This window comes from Capra hircus, chromosome 17, assembly GCF_001704415.2.
Source record: "Capra hircus breed San Clemente chromosome 17, ASM170441v1, whole genome shotgun sequence".
Taxonomy (NCBI): Eukaryota; Metazoa; Chordata; class Mammalia; order Artiodactyla; family Bovidae; genus Capra; species Capra hircus.
In genome coordinates, this window is record NC_030824.1 from 67,535,971 (window position 1) to 67,554,674 (window position 18,704).

General features: G+C 41.4%; 1 protein-coding gene across 1 annotated transcript in view; it reads right to left on the reverse strand.

The window, feature by feature from the left end:
- DCHS2 (dachsous cadherin-related 2) overlaps positions 1–18,704 on the reverse strand; it is a 349,085-nt gene that overhangs the window by 20,578 nt on the left and 309,803 nt on the right. The window contains exons 15-16 of the mRNA XM_018061397.1: positions 17,819–18,030; positions 14,662–14,813 (exon numbers count right to left, since the gene is read on the reverse strand). Of these exons, the coding sequence (XP_017916886.1) occupies positions 14,662–14,813; positions 17,819–18,030 (364 nt within the window). The remainder of the gene's footprint in view (positions 1–14,661; positions 14,814–17,818; positions 18,031–18,704) is intronic.

An 18,704-nucleotide genomic window follows, 5' to 3' on the forward strand; every position in this document is an offset into this window, starting at 1 on the left:
TAAACCAGTTCCAAGTCACGGGGTCCAGCTTTCACCCTGCTTATTTAACTTATATGCAGAGTATATCATCAGAAACGCTGGGCTGGAAGAAGCACAAGCTGGAATCAAGATTGCCGGGAGAAATATCAATAATCTCAGATATGCAGATGACACCACCCTTATGGCAGAAAGTGAAGAGGAACTAAAAAGCTTCTTGATGAAGGTGAAAGAGGAGAGTGAAAAAGTTGGCTTAAAGCTCAACATTCAGAAAATGAAGATCATGGTATCTGGTCCTATCACTTCATGGCAAATAGACGGGGAAACAGTGGAAACAGTGGAAACAGTGTCAGACTTTACTTTTCTGGGCTCCAAAATCACTGCAGATGGTGACTGCAGCCATGAAATTAAAAGATGCTTACTCTTTGGAAGGAAAGTTATGACCAACCTAGACAGCATATTCAAAAGCAGAGACATTACTTTGCCAACAAAAGTCCGTCTAGTCAAGGCTATGGTTTTTCCAGTAGTCATGAATGGATGTGAGAGTTGGACTGTGAAGAAAGCTGAGTGCCAAAGATTTGATGCTTTTGAACTGTGGTGTTGGAGAAGACTCTTGAGAGTCCCTTGGACTGCAAGGAGATCCAACCAGTCCATTCTAAAGGAGATCAGTCTTGGGTGTTCTTTGGAAGGAATGGTGCTAAAGCTGAAATTCCAGTACTTTGGCCACCTCATGCAAAGAGTTGACTCATTGGAAAAGACTCTGATGCTGGGAGGGATTGAGGGTAGGAGAAGAGGGGACGACAGAGGATGAGATTGCTGGATGGCATTACTGACTCGATGGACATGAGTTTGAGCAAGCTCCAGGAGTTGGTTATGGACAGGGAAGCCTGGCATGCTGCTGTTCATGGGGTCGCAAAGAGTCAGACACGACTGAACTGAACTGAACTGAACTGGAGAGCCATACTGCCCAGCAGGATCAGGAGGAGAGGAAACAGTAGGACTCAGGTCTCCAAGAAACAGAAGATTTGATAGAATACATGAACTGAGAGGCATATCAGGGGAGAAGGATGAGCGGGCATGTCTGATAGAGCTAATGGAATATTTACAAGTAATTAAGTACAGGGACATAGCCAATCAGTTGAGCAAAAAGAAAAATAATCATTAACTCTGGGGATAAGGGGAAGAATAAGGAAAGAAATATAATTATGAAGTATGACCTGGCTCTGAAGTAAAGACCTGTATAACCATGACTGCAGCCATGAAATTAAAAGACACTTGCTCTTGGAATAAAAGATATAATCAACCTAAATAGCATACTAAAAAGCAGAGACATTACTTTGCCGACAAAGGTCTGTCTAGTCAAAGCTATGGTTTTTCCAGTAGTCGTGTATGGATGGATGTGAGAGTTGGATCATTAAAAAAAGCTGCAGTGCCAAAAATTGATGCTTTTGAACTGTGGTTTTGGAGCAGACTCTTGAGAATCCCTTGGACTGCAAGATCAAACCAGTCCATCCTAAAGGAAATCAGTCCTGACTATTCATTGGAAGGACTGACACTGAAGCGTCAGTCCCCTGGAAGTTCCAATACTTTGGCCACCTGATGCAAAGAACTGACTCATTGGAAAAGACCCTGATGCTGGGAAAGATTGAGGGCAGGAGGAGAAGGGGATAACAGAGGATGAGATGGTTGAATGGCATCACCGACTCAATGGACATGAGTTTGAGCAAGCTCCAGGAGTTGGTTATGGACAGGGAAGCCTGGCATGCTGCAGTCCATGGGGTCACAAGAGTCGGATACGACTGAGTGACTGAACTGAACTGAACTGAAACACTGATTATTGATGAAATGAAGAACAGAGCTATGAATACAAAGGGAGATCCAATGTAAGAAGGTAAAAATATTAAAACCACATTTATTATAATAGGATATTGAGAGATAATGTTTATTTAAATTTATTTATTTTAATTGGAGGCCATTCACTTTACAATATTGTATTGGTTTTGCCATACATCAACATGAATCCACCAAGGGTGTACACGTGTTCCTAATCCTGAACCCCCTCCCACCTACCTCCCCATACCATCCCTCTGGGTCATCCCAGTGCACCAGCACAAGCATCCTGTATCCTGCATCAAACCTAGACTGGCGATTCATTTCTTATATGATATTACACATGTTTTGATGCCATTCTCCCAAATCATCCCACCCTGTCCCTCTCCCACAGAGTCCAAAAGACTGTTCTATACATCTGTGTCTCTTTTGCTGTCTCGCATACAGGGTTATCATTACCATCTTTCTAAATTCCATATATATGCATTAGTATACTGTATTGGTGTTTTTCTTTCTGGCTTATTTCACTCTGTATAATCAGCTCCCGTTTCATCCACCTCATTAGAACTGATTCAAATGTAATCTTTTTAATGGCTAAGTAATACTCATTTGTGTATATGTACCACAGCTTTCTTATCCATTCATCTGCTGATGGACATCTAGGTTGCTTCCATATCCTGGCTATTATAAACAGTGCTGCGATGAGATGGAGAAATATACCATGTTCATGGATCAGAAGAATCAATATAGTGAAAATGAGTATACTATCCAAAGGAATCTATAGATTCAGTGCAATCCCTAACAAGCTACAAGCGGTACTTTTCACAGAGCTAGAACAAATAATTTCACAATTTGTATGGAAATACAAAAAACCTCGAATAGCCAAAGCAATCTTGAGAAAGAAGAATGGAACTGAAGGAATCAACCTGCCTGACTTCAGGCTCTACTACAAAGCCACAGTCATCAAGACAGTATGGTACTGGCACAAAGACAGAAATATCCATCAATGGAATAAAACAGAAAGCCCAGAGATAAATCCACGCACCTATGGACACCTTATCCTTGACAAGTTCAGTTCAGTTCAGTCGCTCAGTCGTGTCTGACTCTTTGCAACCCCATGAATCTCAGCATGCCAGGCCTCCCTGTCCATCACCATCTCCCAGAGTTCACTCAGACTAACGTCCATCGAGTCCGTGATGCCATCCAGCCATCTCATCCTCAGTCGTCCCCTTCTCCTCCTGCCCCCAATCCCTCCCAGCATCAGAGTCTTTTCCAATGAGTCAACTCTTTGCATGAGGTGGCCAAACTACTGGAGTCTCAGCTTTAGCATCATTCCTCCCAAAGAAATCCCAGGGCTGATCTCCTTCAGAATGGACTGGTTGGATGTCCTTGCAGTCCAAGGGAACCTCAGGAGTCTTAAACATGACAGTTCAAAAGCATCAATTCTTCGGCGCTCAGCCTTCTTCACATTCCAACTCTCACATCCATACATGACCACAGGAAAAACCATAGCCTTGACTAGGCGGACATTAGTCGGCAAAGTAATGTCTCTGCTTTTGAATATACTATCTAGGTTGGTCATAGCTTTTCTTCCAAGGAGTAAGAGTCTTCTAATTTCATGGCTGCAGTCACCATCTGTGGTGATTTTGGAGCCCAAAAAAATAAAGTCTGACACTGTTTCTACTGTTTCCCCATCTATTTCCCATGAAGTGATGGGACCAGGTGCCATGATCTTCGTTTTCTGAATGTTGAGCTTTAAGCCAACTTTTTCACTCATTCACTTTCATCAAGAGGCTTTTTAGCTCCTCTTCACTTTCTGCCATAAGGGTGGTGTCATCTGCATATCTGAGGTTATTAATATTTCTCCCAGCAATCTTGATTCCAGCTTGTGTTTCTTCCAGTCTAGCATTTCTCATGATGTACTCTGCATAGAAGTTAAATAAGCAGGGTGACAATATACAGCCTTGATGTACTCCTTTTCCTATTTGGAACCAGTCTGTTGTTCCATGTCCAGTTCTAACTGTTGCTTCCTGACCTGCATACAGATTTCTCAAGAGGCAGGCTAGGTGGTCTGGTATTCCCATCTCTTTCAGAATTTTCCACAGTTCATTGTGATCCACACAGTCAAAGGCTTTGGCATAGTCAATAAAGCAGAAATAGATGTTTTTCTGGAACTCTCTTGCTTTTTCCATGATCCAGCAGATGTTGGCAATTTGATCTCTGGTTCCTCTGCCTTTTCTAAAACCAGCTTGAACATCAGGAAGTTCACGGTTCACGTATTGCTGAAGCCTGGCTTGGAGAATTTGAGCATTACTTTACTAGCATGTGAGATGAGTGCAATTGTGTGGTAGTTTGAGCATTCTTTGGCATTGTCTTTCTTTGGAATTGGGATGAAAACTGACCTTTTCCAGTCCTGTGGCCACTGCTGAGTTTCCAAATTTGCTGGCATATTGAGTGCAGCACTTTCACAGCATCATCTTTCAGGATTTGAAAGAGCTCAACTGGAATTCCATCACCTCCACTAGCTTGTTCATAGTGATGCTTTGATAAAGGAGGCAATAATATACAATGGATTAATGACAATCTCTTTAACAAGTGGTGCTGGGAAAACTGGTCAACCACTTGTAAAAGAATGAAACTAGAACACTTACTAACACCACACACAAAAATAAACTCAAAATTGATTAAAGATCCAAACGTAAGACCAGAAACGTTAAAACTCCTAGAGGAGAACATAGGCAAAACACTCTCCAGCATACATCACAGCAGGATCCTCTATGACCCACCTCCCAGAATACTGGAAATAAAAGCAAAAATAAACAAATGGGATCTAATTAAAATGAAAAGCTTCTGCACAACAAAGGAAACTATAAGCAAGGTGAAAAGACAGCCTTCGGAATGGGAGAAAATAATAGCAAATGAAGCAACTGACAAACAACTAATCTCAAAAATATATAAGCAACTCTTGCAGCTCAATTCCAGAAAAATAAACGACCCAATCAAATAATGGGCCAAAGAACTAAATAGACATTTCTCCAAAGAAGATACACAGATGGCCAACAAACACATGAAAAGATGCTCAACATCACTCATTATCAGAGAAATGCAAATCAAAACCACAATGAGGTACCATTTCATGCCAGTCAGAATGGCTGTGAGAGATAATGTTTAAAATTACAAAGTTAGACATATTAATTTTTATAATGGAGAAAACAAGTTAAAAGCATCTATCCAATGAACAGGTGAGACAATGGTTGCTGACTTTCATCTAAGTCTGCTGCTCTCTATGATGTTTGTTGAAAAATGTGTTATTTTGATAACAATACAGAATTTAAAATAAGTAAATGTACTTAAATCAAAATCTTGCTGTCGTTTGTAGCAACATGGATGGACCTAGAGATTGTCAGTGATGTATGCCAGACAAAGAGAAACATCACATGATATCAGTTATATGTGGAACATAAAAATTGATACAAATGAACTTGTTTACAAACAGAAATAGACTCACAGACGTAGAAAACAAACACGATTATCAAAAGAGAAAGTGGGGGAGGAATAAACTAGGAGTTTGGGATTAACAGGTACACAGCACTATATATAAAACAGAAACAACACGGACCTAGTGAACAGAATAGGGAACTATATTCAGGATCTTGTAATAACCTATAATGGAAAAGAATCTGAAAGAGAGAGAGAGAGAGAGAGAGAGAGAGAGAGAGAGACATAGATATAGTTGAATCACTTTGCTATATGCCTGAAACTAACACAGCATTGTAAATAAACCATACTTCAATTAAAAAAAGTTTTCAATATCAATGGGGAAAAATTGGTATGACTTTTAATTATTTTTCTTGCCTATTGAACTGCATAGCTCCACTACTGTAATACTGAATAAAAATTGTGGAAAACATCTTTCATCTTTATCTGTCTGTTGAATAATAACTTCCTGCCTGTTAACATGGTCAAATGGAGCCAATCCCCTAAACATATCCCCCTCTCAAGCCTGAATCCTACTGATTTATCACCATCAGATATCCCTTTCTTTTAACTCCACATTGGTGAAAAAGAAAAGTTAGCCCATTTTAACTGTCTCTCCTTCCTGTTTTAGTTACTTCTTAACTTACTATAATACTTTCTATCCACCACTTCAGTAATTCTTCTTTGGAAAATAATGTAAGGAGTTTTCTAATCACCAGACAATGGCATCTTTCCACTTGCAGACATAAATATTATAAATTTTGAAATGTTTAATCAGCCTTGTTTGAGATGAAAAGAAATTTTAAGTCATAATGTTATGTATTGAGAAATAAACAGAGGAAGTAATCCTGCCACATGTATTTTGAAAACTATAAGTGCTATGCTAATACTTTGTCCATTGTTTATCAACAGAATGTTAAGGGCTGGAGAATACTTGCATTCTGGTAACCACATGAGGAACAATGCAAAAAAAAAAGCACTGTTAGAATACTGGTCAAATGAGGCAAAATTTTTATTTAAGTTCTTATCATAAATTAAAATCCTTTCTCTCAGAAGTTTACAGAAGTTTTCTAGAATAGTATTTCACAACCATGAAGATGTTTGATCTCCTGAACTGGAGGTGCTTGCAATATATATGTGTTATAGGACGTTTTATGTACTCAGTCTGTAAAATATTTTTGTTAATGAAAATCTGTTGACTTGAGTTTTTAAATTAACTTCATAGTTTTGTATTAATTAACCTACAAATACAATACCATGTATTTTATCTTGTTAGGAAATAATTTGTGAGAAGTCTATTCCTTGCAAACTTCTTAAAATAAGGAATACTTTTACAGATTCCAATCCAAACACATTCAGAAAACTTTTCCCCCATGCAGTCCAACCTTTTCCCTTGCTTTCTGAAGCTACATTTCCCAGGTTCTGTTCTGTTCTTTCTAGTCCCTGAATCTATCTAGCTGGCTGCTTTTGCTCTTTCTAGCCCTCAAAAGGTGACAATGTCCTAAATTCTCATTTCACATAATTTCCGAAGGTAGGTAATTCCATTTTACACACTTTCCTTTACACACTTTCCTTGGATGAAGCCCAAGTCTAAATCTTGAAAGAAGATCTCTTTCCCAAGCTCCAGATCATTATTTTAATTGTAGAAGGATTATATTTACTTTTACTCTTACAAAATGCCAAGAAAAAAACAAAATCCCAATTCCAATCTATTCTTCTTCCTGCCTTTTCTATGTGGAAACTTCTGAAGTATTTCTTATCTCCTTCCTTGTTGAATAAATTCAGCTGATCACCATGTTCCAATGGACTCTGTATCTGAATCAATCAGGAAGTATGCCCCCTCCTTTCTTCTCCACAGTTTCATCCACATAACAGACCTTTCCCTGCTGTTGTCTAGCTTAACTGCTCTGTCTGATGCTGGTTCTCTGTCCTGCAAGACATCCTTATCAAACATCTTCTAAAAATAAAGATCTGAACAGGCACTCAATTGTTTACACTTTTCTATAGCCTACAGAATAGAGTTTAATTTCTAATAGGAAAGAAAAAGTGAAAGGGTTAGTCACTAAGTCATATGTGACTCTTTTGCAACCCTATGGACTATATTGCTTGCCAGGCTCCTCTGCCCATGGAATTCTCTAGGCAAGAGTACTGGAGTGGGTAGCCATTACCTTCTCCAGGGGATCTTCCTGACCCAGGGATTGAACCCCGATCTCCTGCATTATATGCAGAGTTTTTACCATCTCAGCCATCAAGGAAACCCAGTTTCCAGTATATGGAATGCAAACTCCTCCAAGGCTATCTTGTGACCAACCAGCCTCTTTTTAAATTGTTTTGTTTTTCAGATCATTGGGTGAGTTTCCCCATAAGTTTTATTCTGATATAATTGATATACAGCATTGTATAAGCTTAAGGTGTACAGCATAAGTAAGGACCTGACTTACATATACTCTGAAAAATTTTCCCTTGTGATGAGAACACTTAGAACCTACTCTCTTAACCATACAACAATTAGCTGCAGTCATCATGGTGTACATTTCATCCCTCTCTCTCTTTGTAGTCACTAAGTCATGTCCAACTCTTGCGACCCCATGGATTATAACCTGCCAGGCTCCTCTGTCCATGGGAATCTCCAGGCAAAATGCTGGAGTGGGTTGCCATTTCCTTTTCCAGGGGATCTTCCTGACCCAGAGGTGGAACCTGGGTCTCCTGTACTGCAGGCAGATTCTTTACCGACTGAGCTACAAGGGGAGCCCCACATTACATCCCTAGTACCTATCCTATTTGAAGTTTGTATGTTTCAATTGGTGGTGGTGGTTTAGTCACTAAGTCGTGTCCAACTCTTCATGACCCCATGGACTGCAGCCTACCAGGGTCCTCCATCCATGGGATTTTCCAGGCAAGAGTACTGGAGTGGGTTGCCATTGCCTTCTCCAAAGATTCAAGGGATTAGAACTTGTAAACAGTGTGCCTAAAGAACTATGGATGGAGGCCCATAACGTGTACAGGAGGCAGTGAACACAATCATCTCAAAGAAAAAGAAAAGCAAGAAGTCAAAGTGGTTATCTGAGGAGGGCTTACAAATAGCAAAAAGCAAAAAACAAGGGAGAGAGGGAAAGATATATTCAACTAAACGCAGAGTTCCAAAGAACAGCATTGAGAGAAAATAAGGACTTCTTCAATGAACAGTGTATAAAACTAGAAGAAAACAACAGACGGGGAAAGACTACAGATCTCTTCAGGAAAATTGGAGATATCAAGGGGACATTTTGCCCAAACCTGGGCACAATAAAGGACAGAAACACTAAGATCTAGTAGACACTGAAGAGATTAAGAAGAGATGGAAAGAATACATGGAAGAACTGTACAAAAAGATCCAAATGAGCCAGATTACTACAGTGGTGTAGTCAGCCACCCAGAGCCAAACATTCGAAAAGCAAAGTCAAGAGGGCCTGAGGAAGCACTGCTGTTAATAAAGCTAGTGGATGTGATGGAATTCCAGTAGAACCTTTCAAAACCCTAAAGGATGATGCCATCAAGGTGTTGCATTCAATATGCCAGCAAATCTGGAAGACCCAGCAGTGACTACAGGACTGGAAAAGGTCAATCTTCATCCCAGTTCCCAAGAACAGTAGTGCTAAAGAGTGTGCTAAGCATCAGAAAAGGTGCACTCATCTCCCATGCTAGTAAGGTCATGCTTAAAATCTTGCAATCCAAGCTTCAGCATTACGCGAACCAAGAACTTCCAGATGTTCAAGTTGGGTTTAGGAAAGGAAGAGGAACCACAGCTCAAATTGCCAACATCATTGAATCATAGATAAAGCTAGGGAATTCCAGAAAAATATCTACCTCTCTCTCATCGACTACACCAAAGCTGGTCAAGAAGCAACAGTTAGAACCCTGTATGGAAAGAATGATTGGTTCAAGATTGAGAAAGGAGTACAACAGGGGTGTCTGCTGTCACTCTGTTTTTTTTAACCTATACACTGAGTACCTCATGAGAAATGCTGGGCTGGATGAGTTATAGGCTGGAATCAAGACAGGCGGGAGAAACATCAACAACCTCAGATATGCAGATGGTACCACTCTAACAACAGAAAGCAAAGAGGAACTAAAGAGCCTCTTGATGAGGCTGAAGGAGAGTGAAAGAGATGGCATAAAACTAAATATTAAAAAACATATTAAATATTAAAAAACATTTAAATATTTAAAAAAAAACCATTAAGATCATGGCATCTGGCCCCATTATGTCATGGCAATAAGGAGGGGAAAAGGTGGAAGTAGTGACAGACTTCGTCTTTGAGGGCTCTAAAATCACTGCGGATGGTGACTGTAGCCATGCAATCAGAAGACATTTGCTCCTGATTGCAGGAAAGCTATGATAAACCTAGACAGAGTGTTGAAAGGCAGACATTACTCTGCTGATAAGGCCATATATTCAAGGCTATGCTCTTCCCAGTGATCATGTACAGTTGTAAGAGCTGGACCATAAAGAAGACGGAGCACTGAAGAATTGATGCCTTCGAACTGTGGTGCTGGGGAAGATGCCTGAGAGTCCCTTGGACAGCAAGAAGACCCAGCCAGTCAATTCTAAGGGAAATCAACCCTGAATACTCCTTGGAAGGACCGAAGCTGAAACTTGCTGAAGCTGAAAATCCAGTATTTTGGTCATCTGATGCATATAGATGACTCATTGGAAAAGTTCCTGATGCTGGGAAAGACTGAGGGCAGAAGGAGAAGAAGGCATCAGAGGATGAGATGGCTGGATGGCATCACTGATATAATGCAGGTGAACTTGGGCAAACTTTGGGAGATGGTGGGGGACAGAGAGGCCTGGCGTGCTGCAGTCCATGGAGTTGCAAAGAGCTGGACATGACTGAGTGACTAAACAACAACCCAAGAGTTTTTTGTTGCTCATTTTTATTTATTTAAAGTCCCTCAAAAGACTCAGTAATTTTGGTCCTAAAGTATTACAAGACTTACATGAATATCAGTTACTTAGGCAGAGATATCAGTTACTTAGGCAGAGATAAGATTCTTCATATCTTTTGAAATATAGTGTTGGAGAGTTCCTTGGACTGCAAGGAGATCCAACCAGTCCATCCTAAAGGAAATCAGTCCTGAATGTTCATTGGAAGGACTGATACTAAAGCTGAAACTCCAATATTCTGGCCACCTGATGTGAAGAACTGACTTATTTGATAAGACCCCGATGCTGGGAAAGATTGTAGGCAGGAGGAGAAAGGGATGACAGAGCATGAGATGTTTGGATGGCATCACTGACACGATGGACATGAGTTTGAACAGGCTCCAGAAGTTGGGATGGACAGGGAAGCCTGGCGTGCTGCAGTCCATGGGGTCACAAAGAATCGGACGTGACTGAGCGACTGAACTGAAGTCTCTTCACACCAGTTATAAGTCAAACAGAGAAAAGCAGTGACTGAAATCCTATCTTTTCATGCTCACACCTTGACATGTGTAATTTCACAATTGCGAGCTAGAATTTATTTTCTATGATTATTTTAAGTTTCAAAACTGTTTTTTCCTGTATTGTTTCAGTAAATATACAGGTATATACTCTAAAGATTCATTCACATGATTCAGCAGAAAGCTCTACTAGGACCACTCATACAGGCAAGAGTATAAGTTCCACATTTACTAGCTGCCTATTCCTGGCAAACAACTTTACCTCTGTGAATTTGATTTCTTCACTTTGCAGATCTTAAGTCTGCTACAGGAATTCAACATGTAAGGAAGGTGCTCCATCAATGACACCTATTGTGATTATTACTATGCTTGCTGCCATGAGTTACTAGGGCACTTGATTTTCAAGTTCCTGGAAACTAAGAACAATTTCATGTGTCTTTCTATCCCCAGTCTCATGCTTGGTAATTCATTTTTAAAATTAAGAAATATCAGTCAGAGAGGACCTTAAGATCTATTTTATAATTTGTCATCACCTGTCCACTGAGTTTTCTTATATGTGGCTTAATATGAGAACTAGAAATTATTTAGTTTTTGTTTAATACATTTATATTGAGTAGAATCATCACTGACAATATCTTTCCCCCCTTCATTTTATATTGTAAAACAGAGGGCTAGAATTGGGAATATCTTCCTCAATCAGACAAAATAGCAGAATTCAAGAATTAAAAAGAAAAGTTAAAAGTTAAAAAAGTGAAAGTAAAAGTTAAAAAAAATTCAACATTTCCAAAACATTTACTAACAGTATCGCAGGCTGGAGGAAGCCATCCTTCTTTCTCAGTGTCTTAACTATCAGGGAAAGCACTAAAAGGCAGAAAAGTCACAAGGGGGTGGGAGTGGGGGCCTAGAGAGGCAGGAGGGTCAAATCGTTCCCTTGGCCTGGTGACAGTGGAGGCAGAGCCTGCGTGGGTTGCCTCTGTATCTCTTGGGGCAGTGTGCATAGATTTCATCTTCTCTCAGTTCCTATTTCTCCCAGCCTTGAATTCATGGGGAATTGGTGATTGCGCTTTTGCACATTGTGACCAGTTTAAATGATGTGAACACTGAAACTATGACGCAAACAGGGCAAAGCTGGAAGGAGTTATAATTAATTGATAATTAGACTCCACTGAGTAAGAACTCTGTAACAGAAAGTCATTACAATCAGGAAATACATAGTTCCTGAAACAGGGCAGACACTCTTGAATCTGAATTTGTAATCATTCAGGTAGCAACTAGACTGAGATTTACCTGCAGTCAACTACGGAGAGAAAAAAGAGGTTTGTGCTTAGAATTACTAGAGAAGCAATGTAGCAGGGTTTTATTTATATGATTGATTTCAATGTTTATATAATAAGTATCATAACAACTGATTACACTAAAATATTACTGAAAAAGATCCTACTACTTAAGACAGGGTAAGACCTTAAACTAAACTTTTAAAATACCTTTGAAGTAATATTTTGAAATATATTAAACAAAAAGAACTAAATACTTAATCAAATGTTTAGAGTTGGGAAGTTTTTCAGAGGTAAATTAATCCAGTCTGCCCAGGAACAGATCCCATTTTAACTGGCTCTTGCTGTTTAACCACAAGAGTAGGAAACGGCAACCCATTCCGTATTCTTGCCTGGGAAATTCCATGGAGAGAGGAGCCTGCTGTCCACGGGTCGCAGCGTGGATACGACTGACAGACTGAGCAACTGAGCCACAAGAATGCACTGCACTTTCCTCGCATAACATGTAAGTAGTCTGGCCTCGGAGAATACTGAGGCTTGGGTCTCTTGTATTCTTACTTTTTCCCTCAAAAGGAAGTCTGCTATGTAGCCAGTATGGTATACACAGCACAACACAGCATCAAGGCACCCGGTGCTAAGACATGATGGACGACGAAATGGTTCTGTGATCCTGAGCAAACCGCAGCATGTCACTTGTCTCATCAGTGAGTGAGAAAAAGCCTAACTGAACTTCCTTGGGGGTGATGGGAAGATTACAGGAAACGCTGTGTATGTGGCCTTTCAGAAAGCCAAACAAATACAAGGCTGACGGAAATGCATGGTAAGGAAGTCCAGGCTTCCCATGTGACCACTTCCTCAGAAACAAGGTTTATGGTTTCTTAGGTTTTCTTCCTAAAGTTGTGCAATTTTACAGGTGTGTTTTCACTCAAAAAGGCCTGCAGGAAAGCACCGTGGGGCACCTTGTCCCCTCCTTCACTTAGCCATACATCTTAGGGTTCCGTCTTCGTTGGTGCACATATACCTCTTCTTTAAAATCAGTTTTGTTGTCTTCCATGAAAGGCTGGGTTATCATTCTTGATGCAGCCCCCATTCACAGATATTTTGTGCCCTTAGAGTCTTTCATTTTCTTTTATAGACTGTGAAGTCACAAATATCTCTGTATATATGCCTAGACACTTGGAAACACTGATTTTTAAAAATCACAGAAGACCTATGACACATTCTCTCTTTCACAGAATTTCTGTGTAAGTCTGGCATATTTGGAACTCTAGGCAAAAAATATATCTCTTCTTGAATGTGCACTTTAAGATGATTATTTCTATCAGAACAGAGTCATGTAACATGGACCTGATAACAGGGTTGTACTTTCCTCACAAAGATGAATAAATGACTAAAAAGAGAAACATCATTCAGTCTTCACTATTTTTAAAAATAACTAAAGCAGTGCTGCGATGAACATTGGGGTACACGTGTCTCTTTCGATTCTGGTTTCCTCGGTGTGTATGCCCAGCAGTGGGATTGCTGGGTCATATGGCAGTTCTATTTGCAATTTTTTCAGGAATCTCCACACTGTTCTCCATAGCGGCTGTACTAGTTTGCATTCCCACCAACAGTGTAGGAGGGTTCCCTTTTCTCCACACCCTCTCCAGCATTTATTGCTTGCAGATTTTTGGATCACAGACATTCTGACTGGTGTGAAGTGATACCTCATTGTGGTTTTGATTTGCATTTCTCTAATAATGAGTGATGTTGAGCATCTTTTCATGTGTTTATAATATCCAGGACATGGAAACAACCTAGATGTCCATCAGCAGATGAATGGATAAGAAAGCTGTGGCACATATACACAATGGAATATTACTCAGCCGTTAAAAAGAATACATTTGAATCAGTTCTGTTGAGATGGATGAAACTGGAGCCGATTATACAGAGTGAAGTAAGCCAGAAAGAAAAACATCAATACAGTATACTAACACATATATATGGAATTTAGAAAGATGGCAATGATGACCCTGTATGCAAGACAGCAAAAAAGACACAGATGTGTATAGTGGACTTTGGGACTCAGAGGGAGAGGGAGAGGGTGGGATGATTTGGGAGAATGGCATTGAAATATGTATACTATCATGTAAGAATCGAATCGCCAGTCTATGTCCGATGCAGGATACAGCATGCTTGGGGCTGGTGCACGGGGATGACCCAGAGGGATGTTGTGGGGAGGGAGATGGGAGGGGGGTTCATGTTTGGGATTGCATGTACACCCGTGGTGGATTCATGTCAATGTATGGCAAAACCAACACAATTTTGTAAAGTAAAATAAAGTAAAAATAAAAATTAAAATAATGAAAAAAAATAACTAAAACAACATTTGCAGGGTCTCTATAGCTCAGGAGGCATTTCACAAATGTCTTTAATGTCTCTCATTTAATATCATATTTAATGGCATCACAAATGCATGAACTCCTAGAATCAAAAGGAATCTTAACATTCTTAGGTAAGGTAGTCCAATCACCTTTCCCAAATAGCGTCTATTTCCCAAGACTCTCTCAGTGTATCAAGGACGATCTTAAGTTGGAGCAAAGGGAAAACACATCTTATAGCTAAGCATACCAAACAGGAAGTCATGTCCAAAGCAACAAGGCAAAATAGCTAGTCAAACAGATCTGAGCTTGGGACAAACCTGTAGGCGCTGGTGTACTCATAATCCAGAATCACATTTGCTGTTAGCACACCACTCAGCGGATCCATTTGGAACACATTTCCTTGGTTGCCGGAGAGAATGGAATACTCGACGAGGCCATTCGACCCACTGTCCTGGTCTGTGGCAAAAACCTGTGAGGAAGCAACTCCTCCATTAGGTAAGCATTGAAAGTGCAGAATGGGTTAAGCCTATTTTTCAGAGCAATGCATTAGGAAAGAATCACATTGTCAATCACATTTTAAAGATAATGATCAAAGGAATATTAGGCATGACTGAATTTTATATAAAAGTGAATGATGGGTGAGAAGACTATTCTATAGACTAGATGCAAGAGTTTCCAAGTAATTTCAGTTGGAGTACCACAAGTTTTGAGTGAAATGAAACAAAGCCCAGATTTAGTGCTAGCAAATTAGATCCTAGTGATTTATTTGATGAGTCGTCCAAGTACTAGTGTTGAAGATAAAACAAAAGTACTAACGGTGAAGTGTGCATCACTCTCCACAGAGATGTACCATTTAATCTGATTTACATTTTAATTGCAAACTAATTCTATTAGTGGATTCAAGACCTGGCATGAGAACAAGCTGACTGATACATTTCTTTCTGTTTATTTTTATTTCCTAGGCCTCTCCGCCTTGGCCTGAGCTCCCATCTCCTGTCACCTCTCTCCTGGGTGGCTACACTGATGTCCTAGTGGGCTTTGGCTTGTAACTCCCTTCCCTTTCAATCTATGCTTCACACTGCTGCCAGAGTTCTCAGGTGACCCAGGGCCTCATCAGGAAGACACAACACCAGACATGTGGCACAGAAAGACAGCATCAGACAGCTCCCCTCAAGGCCATGAGGATGAGCAACGTACCTGCATCCAGGCAGAATAAGTCCATCATGTCCCCGAGGTCATACATTTAAACAGTTAAAGAGAGGAGGCCTCCCAGGAGACATATCATTTAGGGTCTTCAGATGCCATCAACACTAATGCACTGTGGCCAACTTCACCAGGAAAGAAACACAGCAAGAAGACAGTGCCCCGGTGAAGCACAGGAACAGGGATATCTCTAGGGCACAGCTTCTCTGAGCTGTTGCCAGCAAGATGAATCAGCTCTTACTTGTCTTCATCTTGGGTTCTACCAGCCAAGGTTCAAATTCCAGAGAGAGAAAGTCTCTATGAGACAGACAGTTGACAGCACTCTGTGACTGGGTGGGGTGGGCTGGGGGTCACCACCTTGACTGACAATCCTACCAAGACTGCTTCTGGCAGAGTTGGGTTGGGGGGGAGTTCCTAAAGGGAGTTTGTGGGGCTGCAACCAAAAGGCAGGCACTGGGCAGTGTGGGGACAGAAAGCAAGAGCTCCAGAACCTTCTACATTCCTGTTCATCTGAATAGGACACAGGAAAACGACAGTTTATTAATAGTTTCCCCGAAATTAAATGATCTAAAAAACATGAACAAAGCCCCTTGTATCTGTCCCTGACTGAGCCTTCTCAAAGTTTACGTTACTGAAGCACTGGCAGGTCGGGCTGTTTCCCCTATCGGGTGTACTGGAGCTTTAAAGCTGCCTTCACCTTAACATGAGTGGTCTAGCTCTGTCCAGGTCTGCATCTGTGACAAAGTGCGAAGCACCAGCGCCCTTGGGAGGAACGGTCCACTGTGACCAAGCAGGCCCTCCAGTGACACTGAAGCATCAGTCATCCTGGCTGAACAGGCATCACTGGGCGTACAGACTGGAAGAGAGAATGCTCTTACTCCTTACCTTCCTCTTAAGCATCTCAGTCCTGGCTGAAGCCAGAGTAAAGGCTCAACAATTCTGGACCACGCTGGAACCTGGAACAATTAGGCTAAATCTGCAAAAATAATGTAGGAAATCCCGGGGATCCTGGACCAAGGGAAGAGCACAGAGCTAAAACTCCAAGACGGCTGAGCCTTTGCTGGTCTTGTCTGCACCTTCAGAGGGAAGGTGGCATCTGGACCAGGCAGGGATCAAGAACGGCCTGCGTACATATCCAGGTGAAGGTGCTGCATGGAAACCTAGGGGATCACCTATACCCCTGGCCCCATCTGCACCAGAGAGAGTCATGAGATGCTGGGTCATGGGTTATAGAGGTGAAAAGAATGTCCCGCTCAGCCACCAACTGTCAGGAAGGGGGTCTATACACATTCTCTGTGCAGATTCCCAAGAGCCTGTAGGTGTCCTAATGCCCAGATTCTTGAACTCAAACCATCAGTTCAATCGTGAATGGAAAGAGGAAGACATGCAGCAGTCCTGAAGCAGGGATAGTCTAGCAAGGGCGGGTGGGTTTGGAGCTTGAGCAAGAAGACTGCCATGTGAACAGGCTGTCTCTTTCAGGCCATGGGGCTTTCTCCCGAGATGGGGCTGGGCTTGAAAACAGTGGATATGTGCCTTTCACGTGAGACACCTGAAGGTCCCAAGCCCAGGGGGCCTTCCCATGTGTCTGTACCTCATTCTGCACATGTCTGGCTACAGCTCCACTTGGGAAATGCCTGCTCACCCTTTAACGCCAAGTGCAAACATCGGGACCTGTCTGTGTTTCCTCTCAGCTTGCACAACTTTCAGTATACGCTTTTCTATTATCACATTAGAAATTTAAATTGTACACTTCTGACTTCTCCACTAAACTGTACACACTTAGAAGGTGGGCTGCTTTTTGTGCCCATCTAGACTCCCTGCTGATCTCCAACAGGGTCCCTAGAAAGAGCAGCTGGGTGCTACATGTATGTGTATGCATGCTAAGATGCTCAGTTATACCCAACTCTTTGCGACCCTATGCACCGTAGCCACCTAGACTCTTCTGTCCATGGGATTCTCCAGTCAAGGGTACTGGAGTAGGTTGCCATTTCCTCTTCCAGGGGAACTTCTCTACCCAGGAAACGAATCTACATTTCCCGCATCTCCTGCATTGGCAGGGGGGTTCAGAGCACAGAAAGAAGGGACTAAGGGTAGTGAACTCAGAAACTCCAGACTTCCTTCAACCTAAGGTTCCATCCAGTACATCATGTAATGCATATGCCAAGGAAACAATGACAATTAATGTCCTGGAAAAGGTCTTTAGGTATTTGGATGTACAGTGATAAAAATTCACACACACACACACACACATATAAAACATGTTTCTATTACCTGTACAATGTGATGATTGTAGAACTGGCCCTCAGACACTGACACCTGGTAAACGCTTTGCTCAAAGTGTGGTGGATGATCGTTCAGATCTTGGATAAAGACTGCTACTTTGCTGTAGGCTCTATGCCCCCTACTTTCAGCTAAAACGATGAGTTGAACTTCTTTTCTGACTTCAAAATCAAGAAACTTGGGTTCTTTCACAGTGACTTCTCCTATTTTTATTTCCAGAGAGGAAAAAAAAAAAAGAATAGAAAATGATTTTATCTCTGATGCTCACATGCTCTCCTCCTCTTCAATGCCTCCCACTGGCTGGAACCCCCTTTCCTAGTGTCTGGGGTCATTGTGACAAAAGGTGAGAAGAGGCAGACATTTACACAGTTCAAACATGTAGGAGGGAAAGAAACCATGAAACATCTGAGATCTGAGCATTCTGTCTTTAGTCATCCTTCTGTCTCTGTATTTAGTCCATTGCCAGGTCTTTGCAGTCAGACATCTCTGGATTCACCCTCTCCCTGCTGCTGCCCTCCTCCAAGCAACCAGCATTTCCCACCTTGTCCCCTGCATTAGCCCACTTACTGGCCTCTGCACTCATCCAGTTCCCATTCTGAATCAAATAATTTTAAAAAGGCACTGTGACTATCTTTAAAGCCCTTGATTGGCTTCCACAACAATTATGATGAAGCTCAGCATTTTAGCCTCCCCAGGACCACTTGCTTCAGATCCTCCCACCTGAGAAATCTCATTAATCTCTTTCTCCTCTTTGCTCTCTCTGCTCTGATGCTAACACTCATATTGCCTGGAGCCATGCTGGGGGCCAGCGTGAGGAACTCCGCCCATTGCAAAGGTCATGAGGAAGGAGGCTTGGCATACGCAAAGGCGTGATCAA